This window comes from Narcine bancroftii, chromosome 4 (assembly GCF_036971445.1).
Source record: "Narcine bancroftii isolate sNarBan1 chromosome 4, sNarBan1.hap1, whole genome shotgun sequence".
Taxonomy (NCBI): Eukaryota; Metazoa; Chordata; class Chondrichthyes; order Torpediniformes; family Narcinidae; genus Narcine; species Narcine bancroftii.
Genome location: NC_091472.1, coordinates 232,855,439 through 232,880,003, shown reverse-complemented (window position 1 = coordinate 232,880,003; position 24,565 = coordinate 232,855,439). Strand labels below are relative to the sequence as shown.

Genomic DNA, 24,565 nt, shown 5'->3' with positions numbered 1-24,565 from the left:
TGTAGATTTCATTTTTTTTTCCATCATTGCTGAATATTAACAAGACTGAAGATTTTAAAACAACAAGATGTGAGACTAATAGCAAAAGGCAGGCAGTGAATCAACTGAACAGCTAAAGTGATATTCTTAAACTGTTGAGCATGAGGTTGAATTATTTTAGACACAAGCAATTGGGTTGATTTGCTGTTATCTATTTGTAATGTGCCCATGTAATCTGTATTACCATATTTTCACTTGTATAACACGCGCACACATATAACATGCAGAAAATAATAAATTATGTTAAAATATTTACGTATAATCTGTACATGGATGTAGTATTTTAAATTCCAATTGGAAAAAAAATTTGCATTTAAATGGGACATGAATTAAAGCACATACCAGTTTCTGCCACAGTTAATCTCGTGCAATTAACTCCCAATCAACTTCCCCCAGAGGTGTCAATCTCCCATTATATCAATGATATCATGCTGCAACACATTAACAAGTTTTGGAGAGGAATCAATTAAATAGGCTGAAGACAGGCTTCAAAGTTAAGGAGGATTTTAATTCTAATATTGTCCCAAATTGGAGGGACTTGATATGTTAATCTCCTCCCTCAGGGATGGGTCTGGGCAATTAATATTGATAAGGTGCAGTGCCCAAGCCGGAATGTCCTGTTTATAGGAATATCACAGCATTCAGTACAACGAGATATTCCCAAAATCAAAATTTCTGAAGCCCACTATAAATTCTGCCCATTCTTTCGTTGCCGCTGTTACATTCTCATGCTTGCTTTAATATTCCCACACTTGCTATAAATTGCATCTTTCCCACAGCCGCTATAAATTGTGCCCGTTCTTTCATTGTTGCTATTACGTTCTCACACTCGCCACGAAATTCCCAAGCTTGTTATAAATTGCTGGCGCGTCTTTTCCACGGCCGCTATTAATTGTGCTCTTTCTTTCAGTGCTGCTATTATATTCCCACACTTGCTATAAATTGCCAGTTTGACCGCTATTAATTGTGCACGTTGTTTCAACATGTAAAGAAATTTTCGTATAGCGCACATGCATAAAACATGTGGGGGGGGCACCTGGTTTGTAAAATATGCATATACATTTTTTAAAAAATTTTTTAAAAAACTTTATTTATACATTCAAAAAACAAATAATATATGACATATACAGCAATTAAACATGAACATTTTTATATATATAAAAAAAGAAATAAAAGAAAAAGAAAAAAAAATCCCCCCCCAGCCAACTCTCTTAAGGAGAGCCATGAAAAAAGAAAGGATAATAAAATAAAGTTAAATATACATATTAAAATCAAATCAATATAAATTGAAATGTAAATATTCTGAGTATAACAGCCACTTATTAATTAAAAAATTATAATTATCATGCGGAACATATGTAATTTTTTCCATTAATAAACAATATTTCATCTCATGCCATCTATTAATATCAATCATATTTGTATCTTTCCACGGACTAGCAATACATTTTTTTGCTACGGATAAAGCAAAATATACAAACGTAAGCTGAAACTTATCTAATCCCAAGCCTTTCAGAGGATGCAAACTACCCAATAAAAATACTGTTGGATCTAAAACTATTTTAATCTTATACAGATATTCTAAAAACAATTGAATTTTCTTCCCAAAAGATTGTATGTGTATACATGACCAAACAGCATGAAAAAAGTTCCAACCGTATCACCACATCTAAAACACAGATCTGATTCATTAAAACCATATTTTTAAAATTTTTCAGGTGTCAAATATAATTGATGTAAAAAATTGTAATTAATCATTGCATAACATGCATTTATCAATCTAGTTACACTATCATAACAGATATCTAACCAATCATCTTTAGAAAAAGTAAACCCAATATCCACTTCCCATTTAATTTTAGATCTATCCCAATCCTTTTTATCCATACCATCCTGTAATATTTGACACATAAATGAAATATATCCCTTCTCTGGTACCTTCATAAGAGAAGTCTCAAATTTAGTCATTTTAGGTAAAATCATCTCTCTACCAAACATACATTTTACCAAAAATCGAATTTGATAATAAAGAAATAGAGTTCTTATCAATACCAAAATCTTCCCTCATCTGATTAAAAGATAAAAACTTACCCTCTTTAAAACAATCTCCCAAATTTTTCACACCTTTAAATCTCCAATGCAATAAACTTTGATTGTGTATTGAAAAAGAAATAAGTTGATTATTATTTTCTTCTTTCTTCTTGTTTCTTTCTTTCTTTGGCTTGGCTTCGCGGAGGAAGATTTATGGAGGCTCGTTTGTCGCTGACAAGTCCGATGTGGGACAGGCAGGCACGGTTGCAGTGGTTGCAAGGGAAAATTGGTTGGTTGGGATTGGGTGTTGGGTTTTTCCTCCTTTGTCTTTTGTCAGTGAGGTGGGCTCTGCGGTCTTCTTCCAAGGAGGTTGCTGCCCGCCGAACTGTGAGGCGCAAAGATGCACGGTTTGAGGTGATATCAACCCACTGGCGATGGTCAATGTGGCAGGCACCAAGAGATTTCTTTAAGCAGTCCTTGTACCTCTTCTTTGGTGCACCTCTGTCAGTGGAGAGCTCGCCATATAAGATGATCTTGGGAAGGCAGTGGTCCTCCATTCTGGAGACCTGGCCCACCCAGCGCAGTTGGGTCTTCAGCACCATGGATTCGATGCTTGTGGACTCTGCCAGCTTGAGTACTTCGATGTTGGTGATGAAGTCACTCCAATGAATGTTGAGGATGGAGCGGAGATAACGCTGGTGGAAGCGTTCTAGGAGCCGTAGGTGATGCTGGTAGAGGACCCATGATTCGGAGCCGATCAGGAGTGTGGGTATGACAACGGCTCTGTATACGCTAATCTTTGTGAGGTTTTTCAGTTGGTTGTTTTTCGAGACTCTTTTGTGTAGTCTTCCAAAGGCACTATTTGCCTTGGCGAGTCTGTTGTCTATCTCGTTGTCGATCCTTGCATCCGATGAAATGGTGCAGCCGAGATAGGTAAACTGGTTGACCGTTTTGAGTTTTGTGTGCCCGACAACGGAGTCAAAGCCAATAATTTACTATGAGAACCTATCGTTTTATTTTTCTTTATCCATAACTTCATTAAATGTTTTAGTATAGGCACATTATATTGTTGTAACAAATTCATATTCCACCTAAACAAAAATTGATGTATTTCAAATTCAGAAATACTTGCTATCTCAATTTTAGCCCAACTAGGAGGCTGTACCAAATCCATGAATGAACTCATAAATTTAAGTTGGGCTGCTTCATAATAATTTTGAAAATGTGGTAAACGTAACCCCTCTAACTCATATTTCCAAGTTAATTTATTCAAAGCTACTCTCGAAAATTTACCCCTCCATAAAAACTCCCTAACCATTTTATTTAAATCTCGAAAAAAGATTTTATCAAGTAAATACGGAATAGATTGAAACAAATATTGTATACGCGGAAAGATATTCATCTTAATTGTATTTATCCTTCCCATTAAATTAATAGGTAAATCTTTCCATTTATTCAAATCAGTTTTAATTTTTTTCATTAATGGAGCATAATTTAATTTAAATAAAGATTGATAATTAACATTCAAAATTATACCCAGATATTTAATTCGATCAGTCCACTTCAAATTAATAATATTTTTATAAACTGAATAATCTTCACTTACTGGTAATATTTCACTTTTTTCCCAATTAACTTTATATCCAGAAAGACATCCATATTGTTTTAAACATTCCTTCAAATGCCAAAGTGACTGAGCTGGATTTATTTAAATCACCATCGGATGATCTAAAGATTGTCGAAATCTATTAATCAAACTAATCACTCGCAAAATATTATCTGAAGCATATCTATTCTTTATAAAACCTGTTTGATCAATATAAATCAACTTTGGTAAAAATTTAGCCAATCTATTCACTAATACTTTAGCTATTATTTTATAATCTACATTTAACAACGAAATTGGTCTATGTGAGGATACCTTCAAAGGATTCCTATCTTTTTTAGGAATTACTCCCCAAACACTGTCGATAAATCATCATAAAAAATTTTATAAAATTCAACCGAACATCCATTATCACCAAGCGATTTACCATTCGGCATTTCCAGCATAGCCATTTTAATTTCCAAATCAGTAAATGGTTCTTCTAACTCCTGTATCTCTCCACCCTCTAATATCGGTAAATTCATCTGTGATTTTTTTAAAAATCAATCGATCCAGTTTCCTGTTTTCTTTCAGATGTATATAACTTTTTATCAAATGAATAAAATTCATCATTAATCTCACGAAGTTTATAAGTAATAAGAGAATTCCGTCCAACAGCATTAATACGCCTCGATATCTGTTCTTTCTTTAATTGCCACGCCAATTAATTGTTTTTAATGTGGTTAAAAAATACGGAATTTATTGATTTTCTGAAAAAACAAATTACTTTTTTTTTGAAAGAAAATTCTAAATCTGTTCAAAGTAAGTTTTGTATTATGGGATGCTACGAAAGCCTATATGAGAGGACAAATAATTAGTTCTAAAATAAAAAAGAATCGATTAAATCAGAGTCTTGAATTAGAGAAAGAGATCGATGAGTTAGAAAAGGAATTTCAGAAAGATACTACAGAAGATCAGAAAATAGAATTATCTAGGCTGAAATTGAAATATAATACTTTGCAATCTTATCAATTTGAATGTGTGATTAATAGGACTAAACAACGGTATTATGAATGAGGAGAGAAACCACACAAGGTAAAATACGCATATACATGTAAAAATACAGTAATATATCTGTAATAAAACACATTTTCCTTTCTTCATTATAAACCATTTAATGTAAAGGTAGCACAACCAGAAGAGCACAATTCGAGCAACCCAGGTTCAATCCTGACCTCTGGTACTTTCTGTGATGAGTTTGCATGCATAGGTTTCCCCCAGGCATTCTGGTTTCTTTCCACATTCAATGGTGTGCGAGTTGGCAGATTAATTGGTCATTGTCGACTGTCCCTGGTGTGTAGGTGAATGGCAAAATCTGGAAGAAACCGTTTGAAGATGGGATCAGTTTAAATGGTGACCAATGAAGTCTCGGTGAGCAGTTCCCATGCTCTAGGGTTCTATCACTCTGAAACTAATAACTTGCACAAAAAGGTTAATGTAGCTTCAAATCAACATTAACCTATTAAAATAGTTTACTTGGTTCTCAAGGTGAAGAGCTATTGAATACTTTTAACACTCCTTGATGAGTTTCAATGCTTGCAGTGAAAAATGATCAAATGTTGGGTGAAGTTCCTTGTAACCTGTTGAAATGGATGTGCTCTAACCCTGTCCACAAAATAACCTCTCTGATATTCTAGGTTCCTACCTATGGTTTTATTTACATTAAAAATTGTGGGTCCACAAGGTGAAGAAAATGATCGAGACTGTCGATGGTCATGTCACCGAGAATTTATGTGGAAAAGCTGCTTTATCACATCCATCAGTTACATCAGATGAAGCCAGATCAAATACAAATTTCACAGTCTAGAGAATTTCAGAGAAATCTATTCTCACTTCCCATTTCATCCTGTCCCAGTGAAAGATCAAGAAAGTTCATGCAGTATATTATTATTATTATTATTCATCATGTTATAATTAATCTTTAGTTTATAATTATTATTTTTAGTAAAGGGACTTTGTGGGTTAGATACAGGAGCACACACAAAGACACTTAGACAAAAAGGTGCTGAGTCTGCTATGAAGCAGAGCAAATAAAACAAGAGTGATTATTCATTGAAATATTGAAGTCAATGAATGTTTGCTCAAAGAGACCATTTGATTGTTAATTCAGAGAAGTAAAGTAATTTGGTTATTGCTCCATTAAAACCTGGAACTTGTGTAAACAGAGGACCATTTGCTTGTTGACTCATCTTTCTAAAGAAAAATGAAACTTGAGAGCAAGCAGTAATGTCATGTCAATTGATTATGTCACTTCAAGAGAGCATCTTTAATATTGAACCAGATTCATCTGAAGTCAGAGATGCAGTATCCTTCAATGAGAGAGATACTGTTGTGTTCTCCCTTTGACAGAATCAAGTGGCTTTGGAAGAAAATGGCCACTATGACTGTCTCTTTGTCAAGAGAGGGCAGTTCTGTATGACCATTTGTAATGGTCACATCGTTTAACCCTTGCCTGGGTTGGTGAAATCTTTGTGTGAAATACAAGTTGCAAAATCTCCACGCAAGAGAGGGGAATTTATGAAAAAATATTTCTCTGAAACCAAACCTACAGGAATTTGAGAGTTTAAGAACTTTTGAACAGCAGTTTAAAGACTCTGAGTTTCAACACAAAAGATTTCCAAGTCTGAATCTGAATCATACCTGAGGTATAATGGTTTGGGATCTGCCACACACACACACACACACACACACACACACACACACACACACACACACACACACACTTGAGTTTAGAGTTAAGTAAGATTTTATATTATTAATAGTTATAAATAAAAATTATTGTTTTGAAGATACCATTGCTGCTGGTCTATGTCGTAACAAGGTATAAAAAGTTGAGTATCACCAAGCACTTGATTCAATGTGTCTTAACAGATCTATTTGAAAAAGCATGTATTAAAAGCATGATTAAGGAGTAATTTTAGTACAAAATTAGCTCAGTAATACAAGGTAGTGAGTATTTTTGGTGTGATTATACCTGCAGAGAAATGTACAGAAGATTCCCAGGGGTTAGAAAAATATTTTTGGTTTTCTTGTTCTATGTAAGTGACCTATATGTGAGTACAGAGGTTATACTTTAAAGTGTGTGATGATGCAACACTTAGCAAAATAGTAAATATTGGGTGTAATAGTCACAAACACAAATGATGAGAGGCTGAAAGAATAAGTGGACAAATAATAGATTCAATTTAATGAAGTGTGAGTAAGTGAATTGAATTGTTTATTATCACATGTACAAAGATACAGTGAAATAACAGAGAGGAAGTGTCATCTAAATCTGAGTGTGCACCGTGCATATTTTCAAATATATAAAGGTAACAAGCTAAATTTACAAAGCATTAACAAAGCACAAGGAAATTTGGCATAGTAAATTGAGGCTTTTGTTCCATTAGCATGATATCAAACTAAACATTCAACTCCTGACTGTTTTGGCCCAGCTAGTGATTTGTGTACATTTCTGGATGCTGTGGTACAGGAAGGATGACACTGGCCCCAGAGAAGGTGCAGAACAAGTATTTTGAAAGAGCAAGTAAGAAGAAACTACTTTCTTCTTTCAAGTGGTTTGGTTATTGGAGGTGATAGATTGAGAATAATTGGCAGAGGGACAATGTTCTGGAATTTAGTTCCTGAAAGAACAAATCAATCTACTATTTGAAGAGGACTAATTCTTCACTGTCAACTGAAGGGAAATGGGTGGGATTAAATTAGACTGCCCTGCCAAAGGACTGACATAGGTATGGAAAGCCAAATATTCTTCTTCCACCAAGGTGGGATTTTATGTTGCTATGGTATAAAATCGAGGGCAGAAATTGCAGGCTAACTGAAACAGGTGTGAAACAGCACCCTCCTAGCATTTCAAATGACTATGATTATGAGAACATAAGAAACTGTAAAATTAGAATGTTTAACCCTTCAAACCTGTACCACTGTTCAATAAGATCTTGGCCTCCATTTCATTTTCTTGTTTAATCCCCATAACACTTGTCAACTAAAAATCTATCTGCCTTGGTCTTGATTATTTTCAGTAATTCAATCTCCACAGCTCTCTGGTAAGACCATTACCAGGATTTATGTCCCTCTGAGAGAAGGAATTCCCCCTTTAATCTTCCTTGACCAGGAAAGGACCTGTTCTGAAACTAGATGTGAGGTGAAATGTTATCTTCACAATTGACTTGTCAAGCCCCCTCTTTAAAATCGCCTCCCTTTTCTAAATTTCAATAAATGATTGGCCCAATCTGCTCAAGCTATCCTCAAAATTCAACTCTTCTACTCCAGGAATCAATCTGGTGCAAAACTTTTGAAAATTGCCTGTTGGTGAGTTGGATGGAAATGACAACAAAGTAGAAAATGTATCACTGAGAAAATTGAACCAATGAGTCCAAATATGCACAGAGACTGTTGATGAGGAAGGGGCAATCACACAGCTGCAACCAGAGATGATGGAAAATAAAATAGATTGTATCCACAAAACTACATGTAAAAATCTGCAATTTCCACTTCTCCCCATCCTTCTCCGTTTTCTGGCCAGTTCTGTGACCCAGGAGTGAACATTAAAAATGTCTTTAAAATTCCTTCTTAGCCATTTAGAAGTCTGCAAAGCTCTGAAAATTGAAGTTTGTAATGTTTTATTTCTGCAAGTGACAATCTCACAATCTGCTTTTTGCCTTGCAGCATTTGTGTGCCTTACATTAATTTTTAGTGGAATAACCATTACACGCAATCTTGTTTTAATACAATCTACTTATGAAAGGGATGGGTAAATATAAAATGGGCTGAACAAGATAAAATAAGAGGAAAGTGAGGAACTTCAAATTGAGTTGCCTATGCATTTACTTTTCTATGAACTTCAGTAGACGTATAATTTTTTTCTGAGTTAACATAAAACAGTTGATATTTAGTTAGTTGCAGGTTATGATGATAAATTGTAGATTCAATTTGCTTGTGCAACTTTTATGGAATTGTGTCTATATTCTAACTGGTTATTGGTAAACAATTTTCATGAAAAGAATCAACAAAATTAGTGAATTGCAATACCATATAATTGCCATAAATATGAAATATAATTTGCCATTATTATTATTATTTGTTTGCATGTCATATACTCATTCTATTAAAAGGTTTTTTTTTAATAAGCTAATCCACCTGACACAAACTGGGCAACCAATTGGAGAAACCCAAGAACTGCAGGAATCTTAAACAAAGAAAATGAAGTTGGAGAGATTCGGCAGCATCCATGGAGAGCAATGGACAGTTAAAAAGGGTTGGGACCCTTTTTTTGAGAATTGTCTGAAGAGTCCCTCCAGTTTCTCATTGTTTGGGCAATCAATTAAACTGGTAGTATCTGCTTTGTCCACTAATCAGGCTGCTGTCTTGTGATTTTTTACCTCTTTTGAGTAGGCAGGAGTACATATGCAAGTAGATAGGAGGATCATTCTTTAAATATGTAACTGGCTTCCAATTGAATTATTAGAGCCCAACTGCAATTTTAATCTGAACTAATATGCTCAAGTACTTATGGCATCATAAGCAGGCCAATCAGGAGCTAAGGAAAAGGTCATTTTGTTTTGTTCCTGTGTGGGCCATGAGTTTCCTCTGGGGAGTGGAGAGGGGATAGGGACAAGGACCACATCATTTGTCCCAGCCTGCAACAGTAAAAACCTTTTTCAATCATTTTAATTAAAGGATATCTCCACCTCTTGTATTTTGTTTTAGAATATCTAAAAAAAATGTTATCTCCCATTCCTGTCACAGTAAGCCACATAAATGCTAGGATTTGATTACCATTAAGAAATGGAAAACTATTTTATAATGATGGAGCAATGGTGATACAGTGGAGTGGTTAATATCGCTTGTTGTTACTTGATTTTAGGTATTTTAAAATATTAATAATCACCAGGACTATTGATAAAATGAAATGTTAACTTTTGCTCTATGGTCATAGAAAGGTTAATTGGATTTTTTTTAAAAACCCTTGCTTTTTTCCCCTAGGTGGAAGCAATACAACCACATAGCGCTGAAGATCATGGTATGTGTGCCTACTTCAGATCATAATTTTTGTTCCATTAGTGGTGTCCTGTGTCTTGTAGAGATCTTAAATGAGGCCTTTTTTTGGCTATTTATACTTCATTCAGATGAAACAATAGAGCTAATATTGTCTTAAATTTGCTGTTTTTAAAAAAACCCATTAAACAATGATAGATGGGAGCAAAATGTTGCTAGTGAAATTGCTAGCTTTAGTGGGTGTGGAAATCTGGCTGTTAGTGTTTACTGTAGGTGCATAAACAGTCATTTTGAACCTAATTTTTAAAAAATGACAAAGATATAATTTATTGTTTAGAACATGGTTTTCAAACTGCCCCCCAAACTCACATTTCACCTTAAGTAATCCCTATGCCATAAGTGCTCTGTGGTTAGTAAGGGATTGCTTAAGGGTGATTGGAAAGGTTGAAAACCACTGTTTTAATCGTACCTAATTGACTCGTTATGTACACGGTTTCATAACTCCAAAGGAAATGGGTCAATGTCAATTTTTCTCAAATAAAATATTTCAGTATCAATTTGGTCTGGAGCACCCTCCCTTCCCACTCACATACCCCCTTAAGCAATCCTTTACTAATCACAGAGCACATATGGCATAAGGATTGCTTAAGGTGGAATGTGAATTTAGGGGGGCAGTTTGACAATCACTAGTTTGGAGGGATTCAAGTATGGAAATTACAATTCCCTTGAGAGCTAGAAGGCAAAGTTGTAAAAAAAACTATGCAGAGTTTTGGCTGAATTGTAACAGTAATTAAGGTGATATTTCATTGAATGTGAGAGTTAAATGTGATTTAATTGGGGCAATTAAGATGGTCTGCATCTTAATTTCATCAACCCTCCTTGGTGTATTAATTTAAATATTCTTGCCTGTGAAAATTGAAACCATCTGAATTGGACAAATGGACCCAATATCCCTGGATTTTTAAGAGAGAATTCAGAAAAATTGTTGATAAATTTTGTTGATTTTTTTTCCCCATGAAAACAATTTTTCATATTCCTTTGGAGAATTTTTTCCTGATTGATTCCAAAAATAGTTAAGGTCTCATCTTATTTCCTCTTGTTCTGGGCTTTCTGGTCAGAGGAAATAAATTGTCTCCATTAAATCTTACCAAAAATCTGTAAATTTGATCTGTCAACACATATACATAGACAAATCTATTTATTATCACAGGTGGACTTGTCAAGAAGATTTTGGAAACTAAGAAAGATTACGAATCTTCAAAATCTGTAACAAAACACAAAGATCAGGTAAAGAAACATTGATCTGTTGTAAACACTTTATAATTTGGTACAACCACTTAATGATTAACTGCTGAAAACTATAATGGTTTAGATGCAAAAATAATTTTTTTCCTGTTCTTCATTGTGGTTTAGCTTTAAATAATTTGTAATTCTTAGTAAATCTACCTTTAATAAAGTTCTTAAAGCTTAATTGAAGTGCTAAGGTCTAACCTACTCAAGGTGAGGAATGCACTATGTTTAAAACACAAACAAGATCTCATACAAGGAATTAATTTCACAGATGGCACTAAGCTTTTAACAAAGGTAACGTGATAATTCTTATTTTATGGTTGTGTTATTAAGAATATTCCCTGGTTTCAATGTAGAAATGCTCATTTTAAACTGTAAAATGTATGTATTTGGCATTCTTTCCTTTGTAGCTGATCCACCAGATAACAAATAAAAATGTAAAGGTAAATATTAGTGTTGCTGTCCCAATGCTATTGTTTGTAAAGTCACTCAATTATGCTTGTTTAAGGTTTGAAAAAAGATGTAATCATATGACTTCCTTAATTTTCTGGCTTTGAAAGGAAATGCCCACTTGTAATCAGACATTAAAGTTAGTGTATTTAAGTTAACAAACTATTGGCATTGTAAACTTTGGTTGTTTAATATTAATGCTCTATAATGAGCTCTTTGTAGTGTTATAGCTTATCTTTATGGAGAAATTAGTCTTGTGGGCAGCAGGTTTGAATGCTTTTGAGCCAAAACAACAGAGATATGAATCTATCTAGAACAAATAACTCTTTGTCTGGCCTGCTAATGTGTTTTATATCATAAATCTGATCCAAATATTTTTTTTCATTCTGAGATGGTCATGATGAAAAAATAAGCCGTGCAGGAAGTGATGGTCCTCTGAGATTAAGTTGACTACATTGACTAACCTGCTAGGGCTAAGTATTTTGATGTCTTGCAATTTTACTCTTGCATTAACTCCTTCATCATCTTGATGGCAGGATGAAAATAAAGAAAGTTAGTGCAAAATTAATTTTTTACTAATTGATCATATTTCATAGATTTACAGTTTCCTGTTTGCTTTTATTATATATTTAAATTGTTGTAAAGAGGATTCAGTACGCTGATACTTCAGATTGGCAGTGCTTTATTTTCATGATGGCTTTTGCTTTATATCATACAGATGAGGTTGCTACATTTTAATACACAGATTATCCTCTAGATGATGCTGTTGTTAAAGAAGGGAATAAGATGTGTAAAGCTAACATTACTATATTTTTCAGGCATTCAAAGAACAATATGTTAATTTAAGTATCTTCAAATATCCATTTAACCTGAAAAAAATCTTTGTTTTACAGTTTAAACAAAATTGCCTCCCAGCATTATTGTTGGAAGGTTAGATGTACATTTCTGTTCTTCATCCAACACCAACATCCGACAACTCGGAAATAAGCCTAAAGCTATTCTCTCCAGAACTGTTCTACATCTGAAACCAAACAAGGGAAAAGAAAATTAAATTATAGCTTTGAAATTCCTTCTCAAAATGATGAAAAAAAAAATTGATGACATCCAATTGAAAAGAGCCTTAACATGAAGTTGAACACTAATCCAACCATTGGATTTCCTGCCAGCTGTGGGATATTGGGCCCCTTCTTTCCAGGTGGGGTTCACTTTAGCTAGGCCATGGACATCTTTGGCTTCCTAGTCATGGGATCATTCCAGGCTGAATCTGCTGATTTATGCTACATGCATAAAGTTACACAAGGGAGTTCACCCAATCCCCATGCTCAAGGAGGGAAGACTCCAGCAGTAGGCAGAATGGAGCTGAGAGTTTGCTTTGACAAAGTGAAAGCAAGTGATATTAAATGTTATGGAAAAGCGCATACGCGAGTCATGTGCGCATAACGTCAGATATGCGTTGTACGGGAAGTGGCAGTTTGGTGCCATCTTACTTTCTTTTTTCTCTTGTTGCTTCCCTCTTGAATTTCTTTTGCATGGCTTTTTTCTGCTCAAGTTTGGTTGCAAGATTCTCCTCATTTCTACAAACTCCACCCTTCACGTTTCTTCATAAAGTGAAGCAATGTGCTGATGAAATGCATCTAGCTGTTCAACACTGGGTTGATATCCACTTTTTTGTAATGTTGAACAGGATTTGCTTTGTATACTAGTTCCTGCTGAGGTCTAGCAGTTTCGTCTCTTTCATGTTCTTCAGCTTCTTTCTTCTCTTCTTGCTAATTTATTAATCCCTAGTTGCCGCAGATGCTGATTAAGCTTCTCTTCTTGAATTCCCAGATTCTGCTTTTTGAAAGCACAAAATTTTCAGCTCTTCAGTCTCCGTGCGCAATGTATTCTACTGAGACATCACATTCTGTGGTTCCTCCTGTTCTCGCTGTTTCTGCCTTTCCCGTTCTCTTGAGTGATGTTATTTCCAAAGGGGAAATACACAGCATTCCTCCTTACAGAAACCTCCCAAGCAAGGTCCTAGAGAGAGAGCCAGGCTGCAGTCCCATATGCCTCCTCAAAATGCAAACAGACTTTTTCTCAGTTTTTCTGTTTTTATGTGCTTGGCTGTGCACTTAAAAAAAAATCTTCTCCTTAATGAAGATACTGAAATAAAATGGAGAAAATGGTGTTCTGGAAATCACCAAATCGTGGATTTGTGCAATGACTCTTTGAGCTAATTTGGTTTTACTCCAGGAACTTGAACATCAAATTTAGGGTGTTGCTTCTTACAGGATTGAGGGGCTACTACATGGTTAGAGGTAATTCATTTATCAGAGATGTTATCCTAAAACACACAACCCCCGGTGTAATTTAAAAAAAAACCCTGAGATGGGTATCATGGACAAGATTTATTCTTGATCAGTACCTTAAAACATCTTTATTGCATCACTATTTGAGAAGCTTGCTTTGTGTATTTCCAATATTTCAGTAGTGATTACATTGAAAGCACTGCAATGGTTGACAAATGCTATGGGGAGATCCTGACATTTATATAGCATCCTTGGTGACTATGGCGGATCTTTGTCTGCCTTACTAAAGTCAATTTCATGTAATTATACACCTGTTTTATCACACAACAACAAAGGAATATTGAATCTATCCTGTAACAGAGTAAATATCCCAAAATATTGATGTATATTTATTTTAACTTATATTTTTATTTACAGATGTGATTTTTGTGTGCTGGGTACTGTGTGTATGTGCACTGGTCTGGAGAAACACTGTTTTGTCTGGTTGTCAGATGATATTGAGCTTGAACAAACCAACAAACCGGGAATGGCAAAATGTTACATCCATCCAATTCTCATTTGCATGGCTAAACTTGTGCTCCCACTAAACAACTTCTTAATTTCCATGCAATTTCTCCTGGTTAAATGTGTGACTATGGAAACTCTAATCAGTCCCAGTGATGCCTACCTATCTTTTTACTCCCACCTTATCTTCTGGACAGAGCAAAGATAAAGGTCAGTTGGTCCTCATCTTCCACCCCACCAGCTTCTGCATTCATTAGAGCATGCTTTAAAATAGTTAATAGTTCCACCAATATTCTTCCACCAGACACTTCCTCCGCTTCCCTTTCAATATTTAGAAGGGATCCTCCCCTTCACCACTTTCCCCACTAACTATCTCACAAACTTTCCAAGTCAACCACAGGAGATGTTAAACCTGTCATCTCTCAACTTCCAGGGATCCAACGGTCTTTCCAAGTGATGTACTTGCACTTATTCCCATCTTCTGCATTCAGTATGGTCTTCTTTTACATTAGAGAATTCAAATTTAGATTGGGTGAGAGTTTGGTAAATCACTTGTATTGAGCTGTAGAGGTGAACCTGAGATTCCACCAATCCACTTTAATACTCCCATTCTAAGCTATCTGTGGTGGTCTAACAAGGTCCAACACAAGACTAAAGAACAACAGTCTGCCTGAGGGTATTGCAAGCTTCTGAATTTTCTTGATCTTGAATTTTCCACTTCAGGTATTGCTTTCTCTTTCTGTATCAGAACTGGTTATTTCTGCTGTAAGTCACTCAGCTGTGATATGAGCTCAGTATTATTTAAGCCAGACCAGTTGGCATGTTCCACAGCCCTAATGTTTGCCACTCATTGTTCCTTTGATTGTATTACCTACCGTCCCTTTACTGCCCCCACTAACCAATCTGGTAGAAGGAGCTCCATAAGTTATCTCATGGCATACTCTCACCCTATCAGAGATGATGTTCCTTTTATCCTAACCATCTCTCAATCCAACCTTCTCTGCAAATTAAAACTAATTTTTCTCTTTTTCTGAAGAATTTTTTGACCTGAAATATTTAATTATATTTATTTTTCTGTGGCTGCTGAGTATTTCCAGGAATTTCTTTCAAGAAAATGTACAAATGAATTGGCCAGAGATTGGCTGTCTTGTTTTAAGTAAGTTATTAAAAACTGTTCAGGAATTCTCTGGGTGGTAACAGCTGGTCCTCATTATGAAAACGTAATATTTTTGGATAGTCAGCAGATTATTTCTTGATATCAAAATTTTCATTGTAAAAATGCAACTGATTAAATTAAGTCTGCTTTAATATATTGGTACCACAGATTCTTTTCTGAATCTGCATCCTACCATTATCATAAATTCTGTTGGACATGTATCTTGGCCCATTTTATAACATGTAAATTTAAAAAAAAAGAAATTTGTAGCACATACAGGCTCTTTAGCCTATCTACTCGAACAACTGCCTAGAATTTCCCTACTGCAAACCTTCCATTTTTCTCAGTTCCATAAATATCATATTTTTTCTGATTCCACTACATTTGCTGGAAACACATTCCATGCATCCACTACTCTGGAAAAACACATCTTCTTCACCACCCCACCCCTGTACTTGCTCCCAAGCATCTTAAAAATCCCTTGTGTTAACCATTTCAGCCTTGGGGGTGGGGGTGGGTCAAGAAGAAGCCTCTAGCCATCCACACAATCAATTCCTGCCATAATTTGGTACCCCTCTATCAGGTCATCCTCATCTTCCGTTGTTCCAAGAAGAAAGGACCAAGTTCACTCAGTGTATCTCCATAAGACCTGCTCTCCAATCCAGGTGACATCCTTGTAAATTTCCTCTGCATCTTCTCTGTAGCATCCATAATCCCTCCTGTAGTGAAGTGACGAGAACAGAACAAAATATTCCAAGCTGTAGCATTACCTCACAGTTAATAAAGGCCAACACACCAGACACAATCTTATCAACACTCAATCTATGCAGCAACTTTGAGTGTCCTATGGTAAGATCTCTCAGTTCATCCTTCCATTAAGATTGTATTCTGCCTTCAAATTTGACCCAGCAAAATGAAACACCTCACACTTTTTTGGGTTAAGCTCCATCTGCCACTTCTAAGCCCAGTTCTGTGTCCTATTAATGTCCCTTTGTAACCTCTTGTAACCCTCCAGACTATTCACACCACCACTAACTTTCATGTCATCCACAAACTTACCAATCCACCCTTCCACTTCCTCATTCAGATCATTTATAAAAGTCACAGAGAGGAAGGATCACAGAACACCACTGGTCACTGACCTCCATGCAAAATGGAACCATCTACAATCACTCTCTTTCTTCTCTGGGCAAACCAATTCTGTACACACAAAACAAGGCCTCCATACATTTTGAATGAACCTTGCATGGTGAAAACCTTTCAGATGTCTCACTGAAATCCCTATGCATTATGCTCATCACTCTACATTCATCAGTGTTCTTTGTTGCATCCTCATAGAATTCAATCAGGTACGTGAGACACAACCTACTCCTGGCAAAGCCATGCTGACTATCCTTAATTAGATTATGCCTCTCCAGATGCTTGTAAATCCTGTCAATCATGATATTCTCCAATAGCTGCCCACCTCTGAAGTAAGACTCACTGGTGTATAATTTCCTAGGTTATCTCTACTCCCTTTCTTGAATGGAGGAACAATATTTGCAACCCTCCAATCCTCTGGTACTTCTCCTGACCCTATGTGAAGATCATCGTCAATGACTAATCTCTATCCTCACTTCCCCCTCATCTGCTCCTGATGACTTCATGTTTTTCAATAACTCCAACACATCCTCTTTCCTAATGCTCGTCAAGACCCAATCTGCTTTAGGTCATCCTCTCAATTACCAAGATCATTTTCTCTTGTGAATACTGAACCAAAGTATCCATCAAGAACCTCCTTTGACTGAATGCACATTTCCACAATCACCCCTGATGGGCCCTATCCTCATATGGCTCATCCTCTTGTTCTTCACATACTTGTAGAATGCCAAAGTCTTCTTATGGCCCCTTCTAGCTCTCCTAAGTCCTTTCTTATGCTCAATCTTATTGTTCTCTAGAGCTAGAGGATTCCTATCTTCTGAAACCTCTCATAAGCTTTTCTTCTTAATCAGATTTTCTACATTCTTTGTACATCGTGGTTCTTTCACCTTGCCATCCTTTCCCTGCCTCAATGGAATATACTTCTGCAAAGTGCAATGCAAATATTCTCTGAACATTTGCCATATTTCTACAGTTCCTTTTCCTGAGTACATCTGCTCCCAATTTATGCTCCCAACCTCCTGCCTAATTCCATTATATTTTCCCCAATCCTAATTAAACGTTATCCCAAATTGTCTATTCCTGTCCTTCTCCAGCACTATGACAAAGGAGAGATAATTATCACTTTCTCTGAAATATTTCCCCACAATGAAATTGGACACCTAACCTGGTTTATTTCCCAATACTTTAATTTCTTTAAATCTTTTGGCAATATTTTATAACAAGTATAGTGATTAAATTTATTGATTCTCTCAGATCATATTATCAATAGTAAATAATAAAGGCGTTAATATTTCTTCCCCTTGGTTGTAAAATGTATTGTTTACCTACAGTCAGCAATTCTATGCAGCTATAAGTTACATTTAGTTTATAGGCCCCTTCCCTAAAGAGTTCACCTACAGAAAACCTCCTCTAAACTACTGTATAGAGTACTCCATATGTGGACTCAGCAATGATCTCTTTCACTGAGACACAGCCTCCCTGCATTTGTATTCAGTTTCCCCACCAGGAATTTATCTTCTCAGAGTTGAGACTTTGGAAATCTCTGTCTCAGAGAGCTGCAGATGCTGCGTTATTAAATATATTTAAGGTGGAGAAATACTTTTATACTGGCAGTGTCTGGTAAGTAAGTGACATAAAAGCCAGTGATCAGATTGGCCATGGAGACATTCAAGGGACTGCAGATGCTGGAATCTGGAGCAATATTCAATCTGATGGAGGAACTCGGGGGTTGAGCAGCATCAGTGGGGAAAAGCTATGGTTGATGTTTCATGTAGAAACCCTTCATCAAGATGAGCCATGATTTTATTGAATGGCAAAGCAAACTCAGGAGGTCACTTGGTTTGTTATTGCTCCTCATGCAAGTATCTTTGTGAATTACCAACATGCGTTTGAGAATACGAGACAAGTATCATTCCTTGTGATACTCCCATTGTTAAGAAAAAGATTCAATCTGTCAGTCAGTGATGTAAAATAAATAAAATGACAACCAACAATTATTCTATTTACAGTATTTTAGACCCCTTTACTGCAAACTATATATTTAACTTACTATTATTTAGAACTGGTACCAAAACCCTTAAGAACATTCATGGATGATGTATTAACATACCATCCAAAATTTGTGAACATAAACTATCTATTAGAGGATCTTCTGCCTTGAAATTATCCCAAGACAGGACTATGTATTTTATTAAAGCCTATAGTTTTTCTTACTGGCTAATGTGCTTTACATTAGACTGCATCATCCAGTGAAGTCTTACAGTTTGAGCATCCAATGATATTTACAAAGAATGGATGAGCAAAGGATATGTTGGAAGTAGTTATGAATCCATTGTTAATAAATTGCAATTAGAAATTAAACTCCTAATCATTAACATCTTTTATGGAGAAATTTGTCAAATTGCATGCATCAGATTATTCAATATTCAAAGGACACTTTTACAACAGTTCAAACTTCTTGTTAAGCCATATTGATAATTTTATATTTCATTTTTAATGATTGAATATTTATGGGAATATTAGTATTAAACAAACCAGGTCACTTTCATATGCTTTCTTTAAAAAACGTTTGTCTATTTAGTCACTTGGGGGAATAAGAGGTGGAGAGGGTGAGCAAACTTGTGTCCTTGGGCGAAATCTCTCAGAGGATCTTTTCTGGACCCAACACACCAATGGCATCCTGAAGAAAGCACGTCAGCACCTTTACTTCCACAGGAGTTTGCAAAGGTTTGGTATGACACCAGAAACCCTGTCAAATTTCTACAGGGATGTGATGGTAAGTGTGTTGACCAGTTGTATCACGGACTGGTATGGGAACACCAATACCCCTGAGCATAAAGCCATCCAAAAGGTTGTGAACACAGTTCAGGACAAAACCCTCCCCACTATTGAGTGCAACTACAGGGAATGCTGCCGTCAGAGGACAACAGCAATCATCAAAGACCCACACCACCCAACACACGCTCTGTTCTTGCTGCTGCCATCAGGAAAGAAGTAAAGGTGCCAAAAGACTCACATCACCAGGTTCAGGAACAGCTGCTACCCCTCCATCATCAGACTCCTCAATGACAAATTTAATTAGGGACTCATTTAAGGACACTTTATTGATTTTTCTTTTGTTCTCTCTGTATTGTGCACTCAGTTTGTTTACATTTGTTTACAGTTTTTTATTTGTCTACATGTTTAGCTGTGTACAGTTTATATTTTGGACTACCAATTTGTGGCAATTCTGCTGCGCCGACAGGAAAAAGGAATCTCAGGGTTGTATGTGATGTCATATATGTACTCTGACAATAAATAAATCTGAAATCTGATTTACCACCTCTGGGAACAGTTCTTTTCTCATTTGATGAGGTAATGGGGAAATCAGACTGTTTCTACAGCATTGAACATAAATATTTTTCTTGGTGCTTCATGAAAGATAATAAAAATATTGGAATCCAGAGTTTGTAGGCCATGGTGAAAACCTATAAATGATTGAGTTATTGCTTTCCAGACAGGATAGTGGTAGTTTAAGGAGTCAGCATAAGGCTAGGAATAAATGGTCTGAATTATTCCTATTCCCTTGTTATAAGAAGGAGATGTATTGTGATTTATTTTTCTAGGGTGTCTGTCATTGGAATTCAGTGCAGAAAGCCACCCACACATTCCCCAAACACGTTGACTGATTCACAGCTATTCCATATATTTGTATAAAAATGAGGAAAGAAATACTCTGCTGCTGAGCTGAAAAGCTTGTAAAATTGACAGAAAGTGAATAAACTTCAGTCTGCCAAGTTATTTGTTTCACTTCTTGGTACAAATGTGTTTGTCTTGTGGTAATAGGCAGGAGGTAACTTTAGCACTGGGTGCACTTGGCAGGTTTCCCCAGGGTGTGCAAACACAGCTGTACAAACAGTGTGGGACTTGTAAAGAAAACTGAGCCAAAGGAAGGGAATGGGGCTGGGGGAGATGGGGGAAGGAAAGACAGAATGACATGACTTGATGCCAACTGTTTGCACAAGGCAATCTCCAAATATTAGCTGTTTACAAATATTTTATTAATGCAATAAAAATTGTCAGATTTTACTCTCCTTAGAGTTGAGTTTAACATCAGAATGATTGAGCAAAATATACCTTTGTCCATGAGGTATGTTTGAGAGGTATGGAGAACCCTCAAAGGCTTCCATAATGAGATAAAACATGCAACTGAGATCCAACACTAACATGCAGGTGTTGTTCTTAGCTGACAAATTGTATTCCAATTGCTTTTGAAGAAGTTCTTTGGATCGCTCAATAAGAAGCTGAAGAGAGGGACTGCATCCATGACTGGAAATGATCAATCAATATTTTGGGCCAGGACCCTTATCAAGGCTAAAGTAAGAAGAATATTAAAGAGTTGAGTTCTTAAAAAAAAATGAGGTGATGGAGTATTGTGCAGAAGATGGGAGAGGTAGAGAGACTGGTAATGGGGGTAACTACTGGAAATTAGGCAATTTTAGAGAGGAAAGTAGCTATGTGGAAGCAGGGAAAAAAAATTATGTTTGAGGCTGTGCAGGAGGTATATGTGGTATTATTTCACATGTTTACATTCCCCTCATCCTGACAGTGGATGAGGCCAAGGATAAACATGTCTGTGTAGGAGTGGTGAGGAGAATGGAAAAGAATTGCAACTAGCCTCATCCATTGCCCTTAACCCATTTAACCAAGCTATTGGCTCCTACTGTAATATTGCCCAAGTGGCTCGTAAGGCTTCCGTGAAATGCCTCTAAATGTTTACCACCTTAAAAGTGCTATATGAATGCAAGTTTTTTCAGTATTTCTCATGTTGGTGGCTTGTATGTTTTCCTATTATATTTTCATCAAGCCTAGCGTGTATTGGGATTCTGGATTTTTTAAAAAGAACATGGCAGAAAAATGTGCTGTTTCCTTTGATTTTTTTTAGGATGTAAACATATATGAAACAACTTGTAGAGCACATGACTTTGGTATGTTGTAAGTAAATTTATTGAATTTGGTGAATTGGTTGATCAACTTTATTCAGCATTCCTTTATTAATTTAACTACCGAATTACAAAATGGTTTTCCATTGAAATGACTCAGAAGAAATATTTGTAGCTAAAGCATTATTCTTTACTTTTACAAATGCTAGAATAACTGTTGTGCATTGTCAGTGCTTGATAATTTTACCTTGTGGATGAATTCTGAGAAGTGAATGATATATAGGAATTTTTGGCAGACATAATGTAATAAATTCATTTAATTCTCTGCTTCATTTAAAAATGTTGAACTCTTATTGTTTATACTGCTGGAAGCCAGCTTCTGAATTTCCTTTAACATCTGCCACAAAATTATTTAATAGGAGAAAACCATCATCTCTGAAACAGCAAGAAAGAAGGAGAAGGAGCAGGTGACCAAGGAAATAGAAAAGCTACGCACATCCATCCAGACCCTCTGTCGCAGTGCCCTGCCTCTCGGAAAAATAATGGACTATATACAAGAAGATATGGATTCCATGCAGAACGAGTTATCAATGTGGTGCAAAGAAAACAAAAAGCATGCAGAATCTCTCCTAAGAGAACAGAGGTTAGGACCTGAAGTAACATGAGTAAATGCATGTAGAGAAATGAGTTGTTTTAATGATATGGAGTAACAAGTCAGTGCATTGGAATTTAGTCTTTTATAAAAAGTGACTTATGTGGGGTAGGACAATGTTGGGTAAAGCAACTGAAGACCAAGTATCCATTTTTTTTTTAACTTGAGGCTAATTTGATTTAATGTATTTCAGAATCAGGATTTATTGTCATGACAAGTCAAGAAATTTGGTGTTTCGTGGTGGCATCATAGTCCAAACATATATATTATAATCATCTTATTACTTTACTATAAAAATAATTACAATAGTGGTCCATGAAAAGTAAGGCAGCGTCTTTGGTTCATTGATTATTCAGGAATCTGATGGCACAAGGTAAAAGCTGTCCTTGTGCCACTGTGTGGTCAACTTTTTATTTGTAAAGGAATCAACAAAAACTTTAGTCTGAGAACTGGCGGTGGTTCAACCTGTAATAATCTTTGAATTTTAACTTAATTTGGTATTTTATTTGGTATTAATATCCTTAAGATACTAAATTTAGGGTCAAGATTACTAAAGTTGAATTTCCACTCACTAGCTTATCAGAACTGATTCTCCATCTTCTGGTAAGGCTGAAATAAAACAGTAGGTCAGATTGCAAGTAACCAGCAGTAGTGTACCTTCCTACACTGTTCCTCCCTCTCCGTTTCTCTGCTTTCCTCCACATTCCAGTAACTTCTTCCATTTTAGATACTTTTAACTTTCAACAGACGGAGTAATAACATTGTAAAAATTGGATCTATGAAGCACTTCAAATTATTATTTTGATAATATCACATACTGAGTTTCAGCTTTCATTAGGTTTGCCCTTTACTCTGTGAACATTTTCATTCTGCCTTTCATGGCTATCTCTTCATTCTCTCCACTTGGAATTTTGATTTATTCATTCTCAGCTGAAAAAAAAAATTTTCAAGAAAAGCAGACAATTGATGCACTGCCACATACTGCAGGACCAACTTTTGAAGTTTCCAGTCTTGTTTTTTTTTTAATTGAAAATACCTTCTGCTTAAAGTTACTTGGCTGGTGCAGATTAACCTTATGTAATCTTTGGCTTCATTATGTCTGAACACTTGACTCTTTTAGTCTATTGTAAAAGCAACATTTTTCATAATAATGTTTGAGTCGCAGCTTCTAACACTATACTGTAAACTGGTAAAGTTATTTCATCAGTTGTATATATTAGTTTCCATTGAGCAGAAAGATACAACACTATTAGGGCATATGGAATTGGGATCATGAACCCTAGAATGTTGAAAGGTCATTAAACAACATAGAGATTCACAACCTATTAAATTGCTACTTTGGCAAGGATCCCTACATTAAACACCTGAGAGCACTAGAGATAAGATAAGTTTATCTTTCTTACACATAAATACTATATATGCATGCACTAGAATTCTTCCATGCTTCAGCCAAACAAGTACTGCAATAGTATATATTAATAGACGGATAAATATTAACAGTTACAGTTAATGCAAGATTTTTTAAAAAGTGTTTTTTCCAATAGCACAGGCCGGCCTTTTTTGGTGGTACTGTGGTATTTATGGTTAGAATAGTTAGAGAGATATCACAAGTGCTGTCTGTACAAATCTGTTGACAGGTCTTAAGAGTCATACAGTGTTGAAACAAGTCCTTTGTTCAAACATGCCCACGCTGACCAAAACGTCCCACCAGGACTAGTCCCATCTGCTTTCATTTGGCCCATATCCCTCTAAACCCTTTCCATGTATCTGACAAATTTTTTTCTTAAACATTGCAATAGTACCTGCCACCTCTGATGGCCCATTCCATAAACCCAACACTCTTTTTCTTAAAAAAAGTTACCCTCCGGTTCCTGTTAAATATCTCCCCATTCACCTATGTCCTCTGATTACTTTTGCTCTGGGCAAAAGACTCTACGTTCACCCGATTTATTCCTCTCATTACTTTTTTACATCTCTATGAGATTACTCTTCAGCCTCCTGTGCTCATAGTAAAGACCTAGCCAGACTACGCAACCTCTCCCTTTTGCTCAGGACCTTGAGTCCTGGCAACATCCTTGTAAACCTTTGCACCCTCTCTAGCTTTTTATTTACTGAAAATCTTGATTTATTTCCAAGTTAGATTTACCTTGTTACAGTTAATGAACATCTGGCACATTTTTGTACATAGCATATACACAACTATTAAGGAAATTTGTTAAGTACAGCTTATTGGCTTGCATGTTAAATTAATTTCCTTTTCATATTGTAATATTCCAGATTTTTTTAAATCAAAAGTATATTAAGCATTTAAAATGAAAGTTGCTAACTTGATCTGCATCAAACTTTCAGTTCAAAATTGTAGAATTTTACATTATTGTACATGAGAAATAAGGCACCATGCAGTCTTTTTAAAGCTATTCTTTGTCATATTTAGTTGTATACTTTATCAAA

The 24,565-nt window shown here is 35.8% G+C and overlaps 1 protein-coding gene across 5 annotated transcripts in view; it reads left to right on the top strand.

Annotated features, from left to right (window-relative positions):
* Window positions 1-24,565, top strand: part of traf3ip1 (TNF receptor-associated factor 3 interacting protein 1) — a 186,969-nt gene that overhangs the window by 111,475 nt on the left and 50,929 nt on the right. For all 5 annotated transcript variants that reach the window (XM_069934308.1, XM_069934307.1, XM_069934306.1 and 2 more), the window contains 3 exons: window positions 9,701-9,737; window positions 10,923-10,999; window positions 21,882-22,105. In XM_069934308.1, coding sequence (XP_069790409.1) covers window positions 9,701-9,737; window positions 10,923-10,999; window positions 21,882-22,105 — 338 coding nt within the window. The remainder of the gene's footprint in view (window positions 1-9,700; window positions 9,738-10,922; window positions 11,000-21,881; window positions 22,106-24,565) is intronic.